The following is an 18,014-nucleotide window of genomic DNA, read 5'->3' as shown; positions in this document are numbered from 1 at the left end:
TGGTGCTAGTAATATTCTACATAGTGATCTGAGATAGACAGATAGATAGACAGACAGATAGACAGACAGATAGATAGATGCATACATACATACATAGGTAGATGTATAAATAGGAAAGTTTTAAATAAACTAGAAAAATTTTGATCATTTTGTTATAGTTAACCTTTAATTCCATTATTTTGAAAACTAAAATTTCTAAACAGTAGACACTTTAACTATTCTCTTCATTGAATAACAAAATATTGAGCAATTTAAGACATTTGAATAGCGGAACTGAAGATGTCTTCAGGAATAGAAATAATGAATGACTTGGTTATTGTTGGACACAGATGTGATGGAATTGTTTGATCCAAAATGGAATTTAAATGGAATTGTTGAAGGCTAAATACAGTTTCTGAAAATGATGCTACTAGAAAGAGAACCTTTGGTTTGTAAAAGACTAGTCACATATTAAAACTTTTATTCCTTAAAATTGGGTACCATAGATTAGCCCACCAACAAGACCCTCTTTGTATCGCCTTTACTTCAAACTCCGGGTGGAGGGAGGTCTTTGAAAAATCAGTCAGTTGCTTAAGCAGTATGTCATTTCCAAAAAGAAAAAAAATTGAAAACTTACAAGAAAACTGGGAACATCTTCCTTCACAGGGTGTGATCCGTCTTGACAGGGCTAAAACAATCAGCAAACTGTGAATAAGGCCAGAAAGCAAGCCCTGTCTCCAAAGATTAATACCATGCTGAGGTCTGGAGTGCATGGGGAGAGCAGAGTACTCGAATAACTGCTCACACAATCCTGATGCTTACACTGCCATTTATTCAGTAAATGGATGCTAGCTGAGTAATTTTCTGAACATTTTATTTTCCTTATTAAAACAAAAATCTAGTCATCAGATTTATCACTGGCTTTTCCTTGTTTGTTATTCATCTGACCACTACCCAAAGAGGAAACTATTTTCTTTTAAAAAAATCTATTTTTCTGAAATTGAGTAATGTGGAAAGCAGAGTATTCAGTGTCCATTAATTGCCCAAGCTTTTGTTTTTGCTAACAAGTTGAAAAATATTTTTCTCTGTTGTGTTTTCTGTGTCCATATTAATTCTATATAACAGCATGGAACACGAAGGCCCCGGGGAAACTGAGTCACAGTGTGCTAAATCACATGGTAGATGTGTCTTCAGCACTCTACAGTACAGGTCGTCCAGGGGATTGCTTAGGAGGGTGACACTGGGCCCGACCTCCTGGGTTCATTTCTTGCCTGCCCACTTAATGGATGTGTGACCCTGATCCTGCCATGTCCACTGTTAAATGCACTGGTAACAGCGCATAGTCCTTAGGGGTTTTGTGGTGATTACAAAAATGAATGAGAGAAAGCCCTTTATGTGCAAAATAATGCTTTCTCAGAGCACATTGCTGTAACTAATAGCAAAAGCCTCACAAAAAGAACCTTTTATTCCTTTGTACCTGTCATGAACCTTACCATACCCATCTCATATTTTTCATTTATAATATTTAATAACTCCCACTGAGAGGATGCTGAAATCTCTGAGGAGATGCTTAAGACATTTAATATACAACTATTTTCACTTAACAATTATTTATTTTTAAATTTTTTAAAAATTCTTTTCTGTATGAATATTTTTCCTGCCTACATAATTTGTGTACCACATGGATACCGAATGCCAGTGGTGGACAGCAGAGGGCATTGTACCTCTTGGGATATCTGGAGTTACAGATGTTTATGAGCTGCCCTGTGAGTGCTGAGAACTGAACCTTAGTCTTCTGGAAGCAGCCAGTTCTCTTAACCAGCGAGCCATCTCACCAACCTCTAATTATTTTTCCTTTATCTATTTGTTCCTTTTCAGTGTTTTCTTCTTAGGGCTAGGGAGCTAATTTAGCACCCTGCTCATGCGTCATGTCCCTGACCACTGAGCACTCCCCATCAGATCTAATAGCTAAGTCACAAAACACTGAGGTCTTGTACTCACAATAATAGTCTTTCCTGATACTTTAATCTTAGCCTAGATTTTTCTCACTGAATTGCAAAAAGAAAAAAAAAAAGTAAAAAAAATTTAGGAAGGACACATATGTAAGACCAGAGTTTTAGAAGGAATTCTTAAGGGACAAGTGTAGTTCATCAGGCTTGCATGCAATCAGAGAGATGAAACACCGTTTTCTAATTACTGGGATATTTGAGCTGGTGAGGGGCCAAATTATATCTTGCATAGATTGTACATGATGAAGCAGATTGGTCTGTCAAGAGGATATAAAAGCAAAGATTGTGTATTGTTTTAAATTTGGGGAATTTAAACATTTTTGCATGTTCCCTCCACGCTTTAAAAAGTGGAGATGGATGGGGATTTGTGGTAGTTGGTTTTAATTACAAGAACATTTTATTTTAGGAGCCTGGTGATATTTATTTAAGCTCACTATTGCGTTACTAGGTCTTTCAACTGTAAAGTAAAATTAAAAAACACGATCAATTAGAATAAATATTTTATTAAAATACATACTTAATGCTATTTTCCTTCATTAGCTTCAAATCACTTGAACTCTTTATTTTTTATTTTATTCTTTTTATTTTTTTAAATTTTATCCCTTTTTTGCTGGTTTAGATCATCAAATGTTCTAGTTTGGCCTAAGAAAGAGGGTTGCATAAACAAGAGTTGAATTTGTTGTTTTAAACTTACCTGATTAAAGAACAGCATAAAAATCCTAAATCTGTTCCCATGGTTTTTTGATAGTGAATCCTTCTGCTGTATTTGGTATTTGCAGGATTCTGGGAAGGTGTATGAACGGGTAGATGAAAGGATTCAGGATGAGCTGAGGGAGTAACTGAGCTGATAAGTCATACTTGGCTGAGTAGGACAAGTCCTAACCCGCCTCTCACTGTCCTGAGTCTTTACTCACTTTCTAATATTGCAAGCCAACTCCTGCGAAACAATATATGCTAGCTATTATTGTTGCGGATTTATTTTAAGTCTGTTACATGTGCCATACTCTGAGAATGTGTAAGTAATTCGACTTGACTTTATTCAAATCAGGTCTGTGACTCAGCTCGTCTTTAATAAGCTCAACTTAATTAGTCAATGTATTAGCTTATTGGGCTATGGTCTGAACCCAAAGTATGGCACATGCTGAACAAGTGGTTTGCTGCTGAGCTTCCCATCACCTCTAATGCTGACTTTCTAAGAAAAGAACAAAACTAAGTGTGGCTGATCTCAAAGGCTTATGGGCTGTTTGTCATCTCTACTTGATTGAGTGTTTCTTAGGATCCTAAAGGTCACATGCCATAATGTTTTCTGAATTACATTGTTTTTTTTTTTTTTTTTGTCATTTTGGTTTTTTGAGACAGGGTTTCTCTGGGTAGCCTCAGCTGTCCTGGAACTGACTCTTTACACCAGGCTAGCCTGGAACTCACAGAGATCCGCCTGCTTCTGCCTCCCCGATTAAAGCCATGCACCACCACTTTCTGGCACATTTTTTTGATTGTCTTTTATTTCTCTCTATACCTGAATGTTAGATGGTAGATGGTAGAACAAGTCTTTGTTAAGAAGCAGAAGAGAACAGGATAGATGGATTTTATTGGGTCAAGAGTCATCCTTTAGCTCAGTGGTTCTCAACCTTCTTAATACTGTGATCCTTTAATACAGTTCCTCATGCTGCAGTGACCCCCAACCATAAAATTATTCCATAGCTACTTTATAATTGTGATTTTGCTACTGTTATGAATTGTAATGTAGATGCCTGATCTGTGACCCCGAAAGAGGCATGGCACACAGGTTGAGAACCACTACTAAAGGTGCTTGCACACATGTCAAGTTCTTGTTTCCCTGAGTTTAGCATAGCCAAGGATATGAAACCCCAACACGAGGATTAGAATCAGGGACCAAATGAGAGTCAAAGCAGGAATCACAAAAGTTGATGCTAACAGAAGTCAGAAAAATTAAACTGCTCCAATAAGGAATAGGATTTCGAGTCTACTGAAACCAAGAGACACAGGTCTCTATACTGAAGGCCTGACAGCCAGGATAGATTGGCAGACTGAGAAGTTCTTTCTGGAGACTCACCAAACTCTACTTCTTGTAGTCTTCCAGTTCTGAGGCTTGCTCATACTCCAAGGCAAGTCAGGTAAAGCTGGATGCCATAGCTTCACCCCTATGCTGAAAGGCACCTTGGAGACTGAGCTAAATACCAACTAAACTGTGCTCCTGTAGGTCACATTCTTTTTTTTTTCCTTTATTAAGAAAAAAGTTTTCATTCATTTTACACACCAAAGATCCCCCTCTTTCCTCCTCCTGTCCCCCCAGCATCCCCACTCAACCTGTCCCCCACTCCCCTCCACAAGAAGGCAAGGCCTCCCATGTCGAGGCACAGAGGTCACATTCTTAAAAGGATGGCTTCTAGATTATCATCAAGGAGAGGTGTCAAAGTTCATGTCACCAAGTGCCATGCTATGCCCAATGTGTTTGGAAAACCATGCCTCTTTTCCATCCCCATCATCTGATAGTGTGCACCTATCACTCCAGCATGCTTAGTGTGGCCTTGGAATGCCATTGTTGCCAGTTAGCTGGCCATGCTGCCCAGAGGCTTAATGCTAATCTTAGGGGAAGGGGACTGTAAATAAGATTATACTCCTCTTTGGTTGTAGGGATGGATTAAAGAAACTCCAATAACTTCTCAGTCTGCAAAAATCCAACTCAAGCATTTTTCCTTTTTTGAGGGTAGACTAGTTAAGATTAAAGATATGTGTTGTTTTATGAAGTAGTATGAGATAACCCACAAAAGGCTGTTTATTGGTTATTAAGTCCCTCTGGTCCAGAAATTGAGAGACTAGTTTGTGTTTTCAGAGTAAGAAAACTGAATCCAAATAAGTATTGTAGGATATTCATATTCTGGCTAAATATTCCATAGAGAAACATTTTAAAGTCTCTAGGAGGCAGGGACTAGCCAATGTATGGGCTGGTCTCTCTTAATTCTAGGTGCTTAGTGCCCATAATTTATTTGGGCATTTCTTTTGTCGAAATAAACTCATATGTTTCTACAGTGTTATGAAGAATAGCTGATAATTGTTAGATTACTAAATTCAGTGCCAAGACACTTAGCATTTGCATGACATTTTATACTTTAAGGATGTTTCATGTGCTATATTGTTTTTCTTTAATTATGGGAATATTGTGTATGGATTACTAGCTGTCTTCTACAAGTAAATAAAATGGAATTTTTGGGTCAAAGACCTATGTCCAGAGTTACATAGTTGATTATTTAGATAAAGACATGGCTCAAAATCCTGATTTCTGCCTCTAAATAGATGAACTCACTGAAGTTCTGAGAAATGATTGCTGCATTTCCTCACACCTGAAGATTCCTTGCTCAGCTGGGTGTTACCATTTCCTGTTACCATTTCCAATTTGCTCATGTTCTCCTCTGAGCCTTGTGATTAGAGTGTCCTTCGATTGCTTTGTGCAGATGCATCAATGCTCACATGTGTTCTATATGACTGGGAAACTATGCTGTGCTCAAACATCTATGTGAGAAACAGTAGTCTTTATGTTCTGTAATCCTGCTCTGAAATGCACCTTTACCTAATCTCTGTGGTAGGCTGTTTTTGTCTTACCCCACTCCCTGAAGTATTTACCTTATTGGATCTGTCTACTTATCCCCTAATCTAATATCCAGTTTCTAGAGAGGCTATGGTGTGTTGTTTAAGAAGAAAGCAGCATTCTCCCTTAGCTAGTTTTGGAGAACAAAACTCTTATTTGGGCTTTGTGTTTATATTATGAGCAAATTATTTAGTTTCCTTTTAAAGTTTCTGATTTCACTAGTTATAAGAAAGAACATAAAACTTCAAATTATCTGCATACTTAATGTTGAGCCTTTTAATGTTAAGCTCATTATAATTATCTGTATTTCAAGTAGTACATGCAAAATATACTATTTTTAAGAATATTCTGAGTGAGCAGCACACATAATTGTAAGTGTAATCAAGTAATTATTTACATATGGTTTTAGTTAGTTAATCAGTATAGTTCATATCATATTTCCATCACATATTAGGAAGACTATGAAATAACAGATGTTACATTGTAGTTCTTGATGTGAGTTCGGTGGTGGAATAGCTGCCCGCCCATTCATTGACTATTGACTTTTCAGTACTTAAAAATTCTACATTAGCACCAGATATGGAGTTTTTAGAAAACTGTATATTCTATGGAAAAGTGAGTCTCTTGAGTGGGGAACAGGAACTTTTTTTTTTTTTTTTTAACTTAAAAGATCAGGGTTATATAGCCCAGTCCTAAAATGTTTGTTTAACATCAATTCAATCCCTGGAGCATGAAATAAAAAGTAAAAACAACAAAAATGATACATGGGTAGTTTGATTTCTAACAAAAACCAGAAACCACTTTTCTAAGGTGTGAGGAAGACTTCTGGCATGGGTATACTGTTGAGGCAAGGGTACCAGATTCACTATACCTTATTGCCTGTAATTTATCAGTCATTGTGCTGAGTATTGAAGTAATTTATATGACATAGTCTTCATATCTAGCAATATATTGCCTTTATAGAGAATGTCCCCAAAATGACTGTGGCATGTACATGTTCTAGTAAGAGAATATAAGATCCTGTGAGAGAAAAGAAGCTCTCAAGTCAGTCCTTAGGAGTTGTGTGAGAGGCTGGGAATGTTTAGAAAAAACATCTCAGATGAATAAGGCTTTAACTTTCCTACCCAGTGAGTATTTCATTTGTGCATTATCCTGATGTAAAATAAAGCAGAGATACAAGGGAGCACCGGGCCCCGACACAATGAAGGCTGTGCAGGGTCTTCATCCGGGCTTACGACTGGGATCCTTGAGGCTGCAAATCTGGAAGGAAATTGCACCTGCTGGCACTGGGGGGTGTGAGGCGGAGGCTCTAGTGACAGACTAGAAGATTGAGAAGGAGTCATCAATGGAGTCTGATGTGTGACTGGATATGATCAGTGAGGAAGAATGAGTCAAATGTTCCCACTGGGATGACTGGGGATGGAGGATGGCTGACTGAGATGGATGGATGGCGACACAAAGCTGATATTTGTTTCTACTTCCTGTTGACATCTGTTAATTCACCCCAATGTAGGCATTGCCTTTTGCACAATGTCTGGCCTGGTGTTTAGTAGATGTATCAGTTAGAATATTGTTTTGGGTCCTTTGTGACGAGGGGGAGTCTGGGCTGTAAATGTCTCAGCCTTTTTATTACTTCGGCCTCAGGACGGAGTGTGATGGAGAAGATGGCTAATTCTCAATTTTGTTTTTGAGCCTGGGATAATAACTCCCAAACTGAGAGCAACACAGCTTCTAGTACTTTCTTACTAGACTCCAATTTGGATGTTATATGTTTCCTAAGGTACCTGTGTAGGTTTGGTCCACAAGGTGGTACTGTTGAGAGGTTAGGAAATCTTTAATAGATGGGAGGACTCAGTAAGAAATCTTCAAGTCAAGTGGGGCATGTCTTCAACTGGAATGCCTCTCTCCATTTCTTTTGCCTCCATATTGTGAAATAAGTGGTTTTCCAGACCTAAAAATGATAGAACTAATCAGCCGTGGTTGGACATCTACAAAGCTGTGTAACATAATAAATCCTTTCTCTTTATAAATTTATCACCTTGAATAATTGTCCTAGTGAATCAAAGCTAACTCATACTCCTTGCAATCTATTACGAAAATTTATTCTCAGGGCTATACTTGGTTGTCAAGTAGGCTATGGGAAATGTAATGTTAGCTGGGCAGCCACGACACCCAGTTTAAATGCCAAAGTTGTATGGCTTATAAAAGTTTTATAAGTAGAGTCTTAAATGTGACAACTGCCATAATAGTCCTTTAATTTGTAAAATGGACCTGCTCAAAATTTGGTCATGTTGAATTGAAGGGAAAGGAAGATGTCTAAATAGAAGGTTTTAGTAGACATTGACCAAGACTAGTTTGCTAGATAGAAGATTACACATGGTTGGTGCCGTTAAAAAGGCTTTGAGCTGTAGAGAAAAGCAACAACAACAAAACGAGCAGGAAACAATTGGATATCAAGATCACAACTTATATGGGAGCAACTATGGAAGAGAGAATCTGTGCAGTTCAGCAATTAGCAAAAGAATCTCAGGAGTACGCACTGGGTTTGCAGCTCAGTGGTAGAGCCTTGGATGTGCAAGGTCCTGGGTTTGATTCCCCAGCACAGCACAACGGAAACAAACCCCCCAGGAACTATTTATGAAGGCAGGAAGAGAAGGGGGAGCATGATATTTGAAGAAAGGGTAAAATTTTAAGGACAAAAATAAAAGGTGGGTGGAATCGGGGAAAGCAAGGACAGAGGAAGGCCTGTGGAACACAACAAAAAGTTTTAGCCAACATCAATATCATGCCCTTATTAGGCTTCTCTCAGAGTATCCGCTGAGGAATGTGTTCTGTTACAGAAGAAAAATGTAGGGGAGGTTTTATTGAAAATGAGGAAATACACTCTGGGTCATAGTTGTGTCTGAGGGTGACTTTATGTGCTCCACTATTTCTGTGCTAAAATTAGCATTAAAATGCTATGGTGTGATTGCTACAAACGGTGAAAGAAATTATGTTAATTACTATAAATAGCTTTGCTTGTTTTGTTTTTACAGTTAGCGAGTAATATGAAACTCATTAAATTAATGCAAGTACGCAAACTGAATAAAAGGCCAAAGGACTTGAATACGGGGTGTTTATATTGTCTGGGGCATTGTGGTGTCACTGAGTTGGAATTCCCGACACTCAACGAAGATCTGGGATTCTGACTTCTTGTTGCACTTTCTCTCTTAGTATGTTTCTGACTTGTAAACAGGACATAGGTGTAGCATGTAGTTCGTTTACTGAACCAGCAGTGAAACCTGCTCAATGACCAAAGAACCTTAGGCCTTACACAGGATACGTTTGTTTGCTGAACATCTGATCCTTGCGCCTCCACCCTCCAAGTCCTATTTTTTAAATTCAACTTGAGACGGAGACAGAAAGAGAGGAAGAAGGAAGAGGAGGGACAGTGGGAGGGGGGGAGGGAGGGAGGGACAGACAGATGAAGGGGAGGAAATGGAGATACAGATGAGATATCTCTGTTCTGGTTAACGGTAAATGTGTTTAGTCATTTTTTATGAACTTGTTAGGTCTTCTTAACCAGTACCGCCCAATATAAAGTACCAGCCATATATGTAACTTTAAATTTTTTAGCAGTCATACTTTAAAATTTATTTGGAAGTACATGAAAGTAAGTTGAAGGTATTACATAGGATTCAGGGTTAAAATACTGTCTTCTGGGCATGCTGCTCACAAAAAATTACTGAGATCATTGCTATTTCCCTTAAAAGAGAAATGAAGCCCAGAATCTTTTAGGTTTGTGCATATTTCACGTGCCTGGCCAGCCACATGTGGCTTGTTGTTCTGTATTAGTTACTGTGGTTTTAGAGACTTGGAACCTTTTCTTCTCTTTCTGCTAATGCTGGTTACAGTTTGTTGCTTGCAGGTCTCCCATTAGGGCATTTCAGTAAGGATCTCTTTAAATTGATGGTGAGAGACCTTGGACACTGGCCCTAACAGGCCCCCATAGTATTTTAGTGTCATGCTGTTTTACTGTCTTAAGCACTGTTTGAAGGGAAAGCAAGTGAATAGGAAGGAAGACTCTCTTTTCCCTTGTGTTTTTAACATAGTCCTAGGCTTTCAAAGCTACCTTCTTAGTTATATTTAAAATGATTTGGTTTGGCATGCACTAGGCTCCAGGTTTGATTCCCAGCACTAATAAGAAAATGTAAATAAAAGCATAACTGGTGGGCAGAGACACGAAGAGTAATGTTCAGCGGTAGCCCTGTTCTGGACTTATGTCACTGAGGAAAGTACTTGGCACAAGTCTTTTTCATATTGTGCTAATCAAACAGCAGATTCTAAGCCCCCAGTTCAACATCTTGTGATGCTTCTGTACACTTATATATGCAATGCATACATTTACATATAAATTACTAAAACGTAAAACTAGAAGGCCTCTCCGAAACAAATACATACAAATCTTGATTCAGTACACCAAACATGACTCCATATGATTATGATAAAAGTAGCCTAATGCTTGTTCCCAGGTGCCCTAGTGGCCAAGTGGCACACAGCTTGCAGAATGGCAGCAGCTTGCAGTTGCCATGTTGAGAAGCTTTCTGCATTGTGACTGTGGTTATCCTCACAAGGGCCACTCGCTGGTGGTGTGTGTGTGCCCCATTTTATAGATCAGGGCACAAGGTTGAAGGGATTCAGGGATCTGAGAGTTTGTAACATGCTGGGATTCAGATCAGGCTTGCAGCTCACCTATAGAGAGAGGACTCTCCAGAGCTAAGGGGAGGCACCCTTTCCCAGCTTACACGTTCAGTTTATTCTATTTATTTATTGTTTTTGTCTTTCAAGACAGGGTTTCTCTGTGTAACAGCCCAGGCTGTCCTAGAACTCTATTTGCAGACCAGGCTGGCCTGGGACTCTCAGAGATCTGCCTGTCTCTGCCTTATGAGTGCTGGGATAAAAGGTGTGCGACACCACCCCAAACTGTTTATATACACATGCTAGACAGTACCCGAGCTATGCTGTGAACTGGCTGTGTTCCCGCTGACCATTTTCCCTTTCCTCCCTTTACACAGAAAGACTACCCTGCTTGCTTTTACAGATTGGTGGGTGAAGTGGAGTAAAACAGACGCCCGCGGAAAAGTCTGGTTTTTATTTTTGTCTTGTGCAAATTTGTGCCTAACTTTAATGGGCTGCCTATTGATTTAATTAGTGTAAAATCCTCTCAAGTTCTTATTAAAAATGTCTGTGTCTAACAACTCACCTAGGTGATGAGGATTTGACATAGAGTAAAATCAATGTTTAATGATCTTCATGAAAGTTTGTGAATGTATTTCCAGTAGCTTAGCTACTCTATTATCATATAAAAGAAAACTTTGTGTAGGCAGTGGACACAGACCACTGTTATCTCCTTGATGTCATAGCCATTCAGACCAACAGTACTTGGTGCTCATTCTGAACCCATTTCTAGCTATGGAGCCTGTTCAGCCATTGTAGGGTCCTGTAAGTGTTGGCTGGGGCCATATTGTGAAGAGCATTGGTTATGTTCTCTTCCATGGCCAGATAGTGCACCTAGTCAAAGCATGCCCATCACTGCTGACATAAAATGCCAGAGAAATAATTTAAGTCGGAAAAAAAGAAAACATTTACAACTACCAGAAGACTTCTCTCCCAGTTCATATGTGTCTTTTTTTTTTTTAAATTAGAAGAACAGAGGGGAAGAATAATAACTCTTTTGCAAAATTAAATGCAGTGATGCTTTTGTATCTGTTTTCTCCCTTATAATTAATACCTCAATGGATTGTGTGAACCCATGTAAGATAAAAGATGCCAAAGTTTATTTGTGTTGCATGTTCAGCTTCTCACACGTTTCCTTTCCTGTGATACACACACTCCTTGCAAGGCACATTGCTGAGTGGCAGCATGTGGCCAGCTTCTCCACAGCTTTCTGAAGCTCCTGTTGCTGCTCCTGTTATTTTTCTCGGTGAAAAGTTGGCCCCATGGTACTGCAGTTTTTTTCTAGAATGTAGTAGGGTGCAAATAGGAGAACTTTGGACCGGCATCTTCCAGGCCTCTGGAATCATTTGTTTGCAAAAGCACTGACATCATTTAGGAGCTTGGGTAGACTCTGGAATCAGCATCTGTTTGCAAAAAATCCCAGATAATTCAGTGCAGTTAAAGAGGAAGGCACATTGCTTTGTTGTACAGAGTCTGTGTTCGTAATCTCTGCAGCCTTCTACCTACTAGGGAAGTCTTAAGAAAACCAATGTTGTAAGTGAATTAACTTGATCTCACATGGCTAGGAAACTAAACCGATCTTTTTAACATTCTAATTGTATGGCCTAATACTGTGGATTTCAAATGTGCTGCTTCTGTGTTTTCTGCTTTTCGGCTAAGAGTCCTTGGGTCATCTGACTATATTGTCTCTTTGTTGTAACTTTGGTCACTGGATTCTGAGACTATTCTAGCTTGAGAGCTTTGGGTTCTTGTTATCCAGGGTGTTGGATAAAGAAAGACAGATGACATGATCCATTATGCAGAGGTTGAATTTAGAACACGGATGGACTGTGGTATCTGTCCTTTGAGAGTTCTGTCTTCTTCTGAAGGTGTCTCTTTCTGGATGATGACAGATCATTATTTATATCATCTTATTTATTAGAATATAAATTACAGCTTAGAATTGAATGTTTTTGAAATAAAATAGAAAGGGCAAGTTTTGGGAAGGAACTATGGAGCTTCCAATATGACCTTTATAGAGACTATTGCCTAAACCTGAGCCACTCAGGTTTAAAAAGTAAAGGTGAAAGGTCAAGAAACAACAAGCAGATTCCAACAGTTTTAGAAGGATACTTGGACATAGGTAAGGAGGGTGAATAGGATGGACGACATTCTATCAGAATCAAGAATCCCTAGGAGGATGTTCAAAATGGCGATGGTATTCCAACTCTCAGATCTCCTGGTAAGTGGGTGTTGCTTACAGCTCAGGAGCTTACATTTGTAAACTTCATGGTGGTGATCATGAACCACTGTATAAGGAAGACAGTTGAGAAAAACTGAACCAGACTTGGGGAATCAATTACAGACTTTCTGCTTTGATCTATGCAAAATTTCATATAGAAGTAAACACTGTCATTAAGATGGAGGGCACAACTTCAGAAGACACAGGAGAATTGCCCTTGACCAACTTGCTTCCTGCCCATTATGTTGCACAAGCAGAGAGGGAAAGGTCTAGATTGATATCTACCTAGTTTTCAGCTTTGGTGGGTAGATGGAGGATGGTGGTACGCATATTCCAAGATACAAAGGAAAGGAGGAGACATTGGCTGGACATTTGGGATGTGACTCTTAGGAGTTGGTTTAGACAGAGACTATGTGGGTAACTTTACATGAGATAACATTTAGGAAAGTAGGAAACTGCTGAATGGGTGAAGTATATATGCCATGTGAGAGAAATCGCAGATTATAAAGAATAAAGCACAGAGAATGGGACTGAAGCTCATGTTGATGTTTAAGGTAAAATCATAATTATTTGACTCCAAAAGGAAGAATTATCAGAACCACAATGAGGAAAGGAGCTGAGGGTGTGAGAAACATGTTAACACCCCTGGGAAGTAAAATGACACACCAATTCAAATGTGCCATTGCACTGAAGAACCAGAAAATGGTAGGAAATTTAATAGAAGTAGCACAAATGGGGTCCAGATTGCCTGTCCCTGAACTTAGAAATTGTTTGGCAGAATATAACCTACTTCCAGACACTGCATTTTTAATTTCTTAGCTCTGAAGGAGACAATGTTATTGACAGTCTATTGAAGTAGTTAATAAATAATCATTTGAAACCAGTTTTTGTATGTCCAATCTAATAAACCATTAAAAGAAAGAAATTAACAATAAACTCATATGCCATTGTTCTTCCTCTGAGACCACAGCATCTCTTGTCAGGGGTGGGGGAGGGTGGTGTATAGTTCCCCATATTGGAAGATTTTTCAGAAGGCTGGGCCTTCTGGAATCATGCTATTTTAATGCCCATTTGCAATCCTGCCAGGAGACCAAGAGTACTAATATTGCTTTGAGGAATATTATTTACTCAGTGGACTTATAGGACAGCTGGATCTGATTATTTTTTTAGTTTCTTGACTGACCCAACTCAAACCGAAAGGAAGACAAGGTCACTGAAGGTGAGAGCTAGTGAGGCAGCACCTGATTCTGGTCCTTGACTGTAATCACCTTTCTTTCCTTTTCCATCAGTTTTTCTCAAAGCAGATTTAAAAGAGAACAGGAGATGCCGGGCGGTGGTGGTGCATGCCTTTAATCCCAGCACTTGGGAGGCAGAGGCAGGCGGATCTCTGTGAGTTCGAGGCCAGCCTGGGCTACCAAGTGAGTTCCAGGAAAAGGCACAAAGCTACACAGAGAAACCCTGTTTCGAAAAAACCAAGAGAGAGAGAGAGAGAGAGAGAGAGAGAGAGAGAGAGAGAGAGAGAGAGAGAGAGAGAGAGAGAGAGAGAGAGAACAGGAGAGTAAATAGACTTTGCTGGAGTAAAAATTTCCTGAGCAGGAAATATCAGTAGTATGTATTGTAGTTCAAGCATGGCTATATACTCTAGCAGCTTATTCATCTCTGTTTGAGGCGACTTGAGTGGGGTATGTACACAGATTCTTTCAGACTTTCTAGACAGCCAGACTTAGGGTCAGGCCAATGTGTTCCTTCCAATATGACACTCACATTCTTCTATTAATTAGTTGGAAAATTGTCCAACAAATATGGATCAAATGTAGAATGAAAGGAACTCCCAGCATAATGAGGAGCACCCATAAGACCCGACTACCTAATGGAGCACATTTTATATTTTATAAAACTGATCTGAACTGGCAGATTTTCCGTGTATAGTTTTATTTTGCCCTTGTTGACCAGTCTTTCAAAGTTTCATCTTGAAAAATATTCAGGTCGTGTATATAATCAGATGTGTAATTTTAATCTTCCAGAGACTAAACTGATTTCCTAGACTCTGAGCAGTTTGACTTTGAGACTGATGGTGAATACTAGGGAAAAAATGGTGGATTTTATTGGTTCGGTATAGAAAATCCCAAAGTAGTAATGATGCAAGCTGTGCTCTTTAGTGGTTCTTCATGTAGGATTTTAAAATGTTACCAAGCGTATTAGAGTTTAAGTTAATGTTTCTCCTTTTCCTCTTTCTTGAACAGGTTGTCAAGTTGCTTAGCAACAAAAGATCACAAGCAGTAGGAATACTAATGTCTAGTCTTCATCTAGATATGAAAGACATACAGCATGGTAAGTGTAAAACATTAAAATTCAGTCACTTAATACTAACATTTGGGCTAAATTTTGTGATATTTGCTAGAAAGTTCTATTCATGCAGTTAGTATATTTCCCGTAACACGATATATATTTTCCTGTTTTTTTTTTTGTTTTTTTTTTTTTCTGATAGGTTACTATTAGTATCATTTTCTTGTCTGTTTTATACCATGTTAGAGGTCCAATTCTCACATGATGTTTGTATTCTGTGCTTTTGTGGTAATATAATCACATAGACTGGGTAGCTTTTAAACTAAAGAATGTGTTCCTTATGGTTCTAGACGCAGCAAGGTGAAGATCAGGACCCCAGCACAGTTAGACTCTGGCGAGGACCCTGTGTGGGGATTCAGAGACTCATTTTCTGCTTGTATTCTGCTTGTGGTAGAAAGAAGCCAAGTGAGCTCTCATGAGTTTTGTTCATAAAGAAACCAATCTTATTCCTGAGGGCTCCGCTCTCATCAAGATCTAATGGACCTGAAAGACCCTCATTCCTAATACCAAGACATGACCACAGGGAGGGGGTAGGGTGGGTTAGGATTGCACCACACCAAGAGTGGGGTCACAAACAGTCGTCTGTTATAAATATACTTGGTCTGTTGTTATAAAAATTTAAGTTTTGTATCATACAAAGCACGACTCCTGCTAGCTCTGTAACTAGTTAGATCATATCTGAATGCCACCATGCAAAAGTTACTAATAATACTAATGTGAACCAGACAGTGAATTTCCTAGCCATTAAAAATATATAGAGAAGAAAGACCTAAGATAGACGAGTTCGTTGAGCCTTGAGTCTCAGGTGCTTGATGGGTAAGTTCAATGCAGATACAAGCCGAAAATTCTATGCCAGAATCGTGCCACCCAGTATGAGAGTTACAGAAGTGCTTGTTGTACTTGTGCTTTTAGAGATGTTCTTAGGATTAGTGATGGCAATTAGTGAATAAATTGCCGTGCTTAGTGATGAACTGAAAACAGGTGTTTTGAAGAGGCTGAATGACCATTTGTCTACTGAGATGTATTTAAAGCATTGGATGGAATACAGGGCATGTTCTCTTAGGTCCTCATGGTCCAAGATTCTGTAAGATGCTGAAAAAATAAAGCAACTTAATTTTGCACATGACTTTCTGGTAGAAAACTGGTCATTCTTTTCCTAGACATTTGGAGCAACTATAGCATAAAGCCCAGGTTCTTCTACCATAAAGAAATAGAATTGCTTTATTTATTATGTACATGGTTTATTTTATTAATTGTGTGTGTGTGTGTGTGTGTGTGTGTGTGTGTGTGTGTGTGTGTGTGTGTTTGTGTTTGTACATATATGTTCAGGTGCCTGTTGCGGCCAGAAGGGAACATCATATACTTTGATGATAGAGTTAAAGGCACTTAGGAGCCACCTGACCTGGGTTCTGGGATTCAAACTGAGGTTCTAATGGTAGAGTAGTAAGCACTGGGATCCAAACTCAGATTCTAATGGTAGAGCAGTAAGCATGCTAAAACCACTGATCCATCTGCACCCTCCAGCCTCTGAATTGTCTTTTCTAATGTTCAACAAAGGTGATTGCAAGTTATCCTTGCTGATTGGCATTATTGATGGTGATGTCCAGACACATGGAAGCAGTTGCTTCTTTTATGTTGTTCTAACATACATTTTACTGGGCTTATGAAATATTTCATATTTGGAATTTGGCTAATTTGTAACATTTTTCTAAGTGCTTTTGGTGTCAGTGTTGTAATATTGTAATACATTTGCCTTATACTTGACACGTTTTCCTCTGCTGTAGCTGCTTCTTCATTTTTTTCCCCCCAAGACAGGGTTTCTCCGTGTAGTTTTGGTGCTTGTCCTGGATCTCTCTCTGTAGACCAGGCTGGCCTCGAACTCACAGAGATCCACCTGGCTCTGCCTCCTGAGTGTTGGGATTAAAGGCATGTGCCACCACCGCCCGGATATGCTGTAGCTTTTATCATATATATGCTGAGAGATGGTCCAGGGATGAATAGAAGAATTAAATATAAGGATTTTGACTCTCCCTTGTGCTGCCCAGAGCCTTAGAATAGATTTAAAGCAGATTGACTTATTCAAAGGAATGCCAATTTACCTATTAAAAAAAGATGGTTTCAAGTATAACACAGAGCTTATAAATCATGAACATGGTTACTGGCTTTCTAGTTTGCCCATTTGTGAATGCAGATTCTATTTTTTTAGTCCTAAAATATCATGGGATATAATTCATAAATAGCACTAGTGTGGCATGTCCTGTCAATTGATGAGTAACTCTTAATCAGAATTTTAGTTTTTATTAAATTGTTTTGATGGTGAGGAGGCTTCCTTGGGCTGAGACATTTGGGGTAATAGTCACAGAGCAGAACGCCAAGGCTGGCGCCAAGCAGCACTTGGTGTTTCTGAAGCTGGCAGATGTAGCCCAGTTAAGTCATAGAGTGAAATCTGAAAATAATGATATGGTCTTTTCCTTCAGTCAAATATTCAGCTCGGGTTGAGCTAATAATGAGAACCTTATGAACAAAGGAGTCCGCCTGACATCTGTGTCTGTGGTCCAGCCAGCGAGAGTTCATTGAAAATTTGCTTGCTTAACATGCAATTCGAACAATAACATGGCGTGAACGTCAGTAGTTGAAGGCTCACACAGAATTGTGCATAAGCTTTATCCTATTAGGATGTGAAGGGCGTGCTTGAGTTCCTTCGAAGCCCTACATACCCATTCTCTAAAATCTTGGCTGCCTTCACATCTGAACAAGGAAGCAGCTGTACCTGTTTGCCTGCCTCAGGGTACTGTCAGGTGGGATCTCTCAAAGCTCCTACAGTAGACTTCACTTCCAGGATGAACCTCCACCGAGAAATCTACAGAAATGTAGCCGTCATTGATTTTGGATATGAAAGTGACTATAGAATTTATTCACAGCAGATCTCTAATGTCATATTATAGAAGGAAAAAACTAAGATATCTTAGTGGGCTAGTTTTTGTTGTTTTTTTAATGTCATGTGGCTCCTTAGAGGAGCAGATTGGCCACGAACTCAAGCCTCTTTAGCAGGCAGGGCTGCACCTTCCCATCAGATCTGTCTCTCCCCCAGATTGCCCTTTTCCTACTGGCAGCGCTGGTGTCTCAAAAGCGAAGT

The 18,014-nt window shown here is 39.2% G+C and overlaps 1 protein-coding gene across 1 annotated transcript in view; it reads left to right on the top strand.

The window, feature by feature from the left end:
• The window catches only part of Fmn2 (formin 2), a 301,328-nt gene that overhangs the window by 118,435 nt on the left and 164,879 nt on the right, over positions 1-18,014 (top strand). Inside the window, 1 exon segment of the mRNA XM_028865546.2 lies at positions 14,776-14,863. Within this exon segment, the coding sequence (XP_028721379.1) occupies positions 14,776-14,863 (88 nt within the window).

Source organism: Peromyscus leucopus, chromosome 15 (assembly GCF_004664715.2).
Source record: "Peromyscus leucopus breed LL Stock chromosome 15, UCI_PerLeu_2.1, whole genome shotgun sequence".
Lineage (NCBI taxonomy): Eukaryota > Metazoa > Chordata > Mammalia > Rodentia > Cricetidae > Peromyscus > Peromyscus leucopus.
This window is presented reverse-complemented; position numbering and strand designations above follow the sequence as displayed.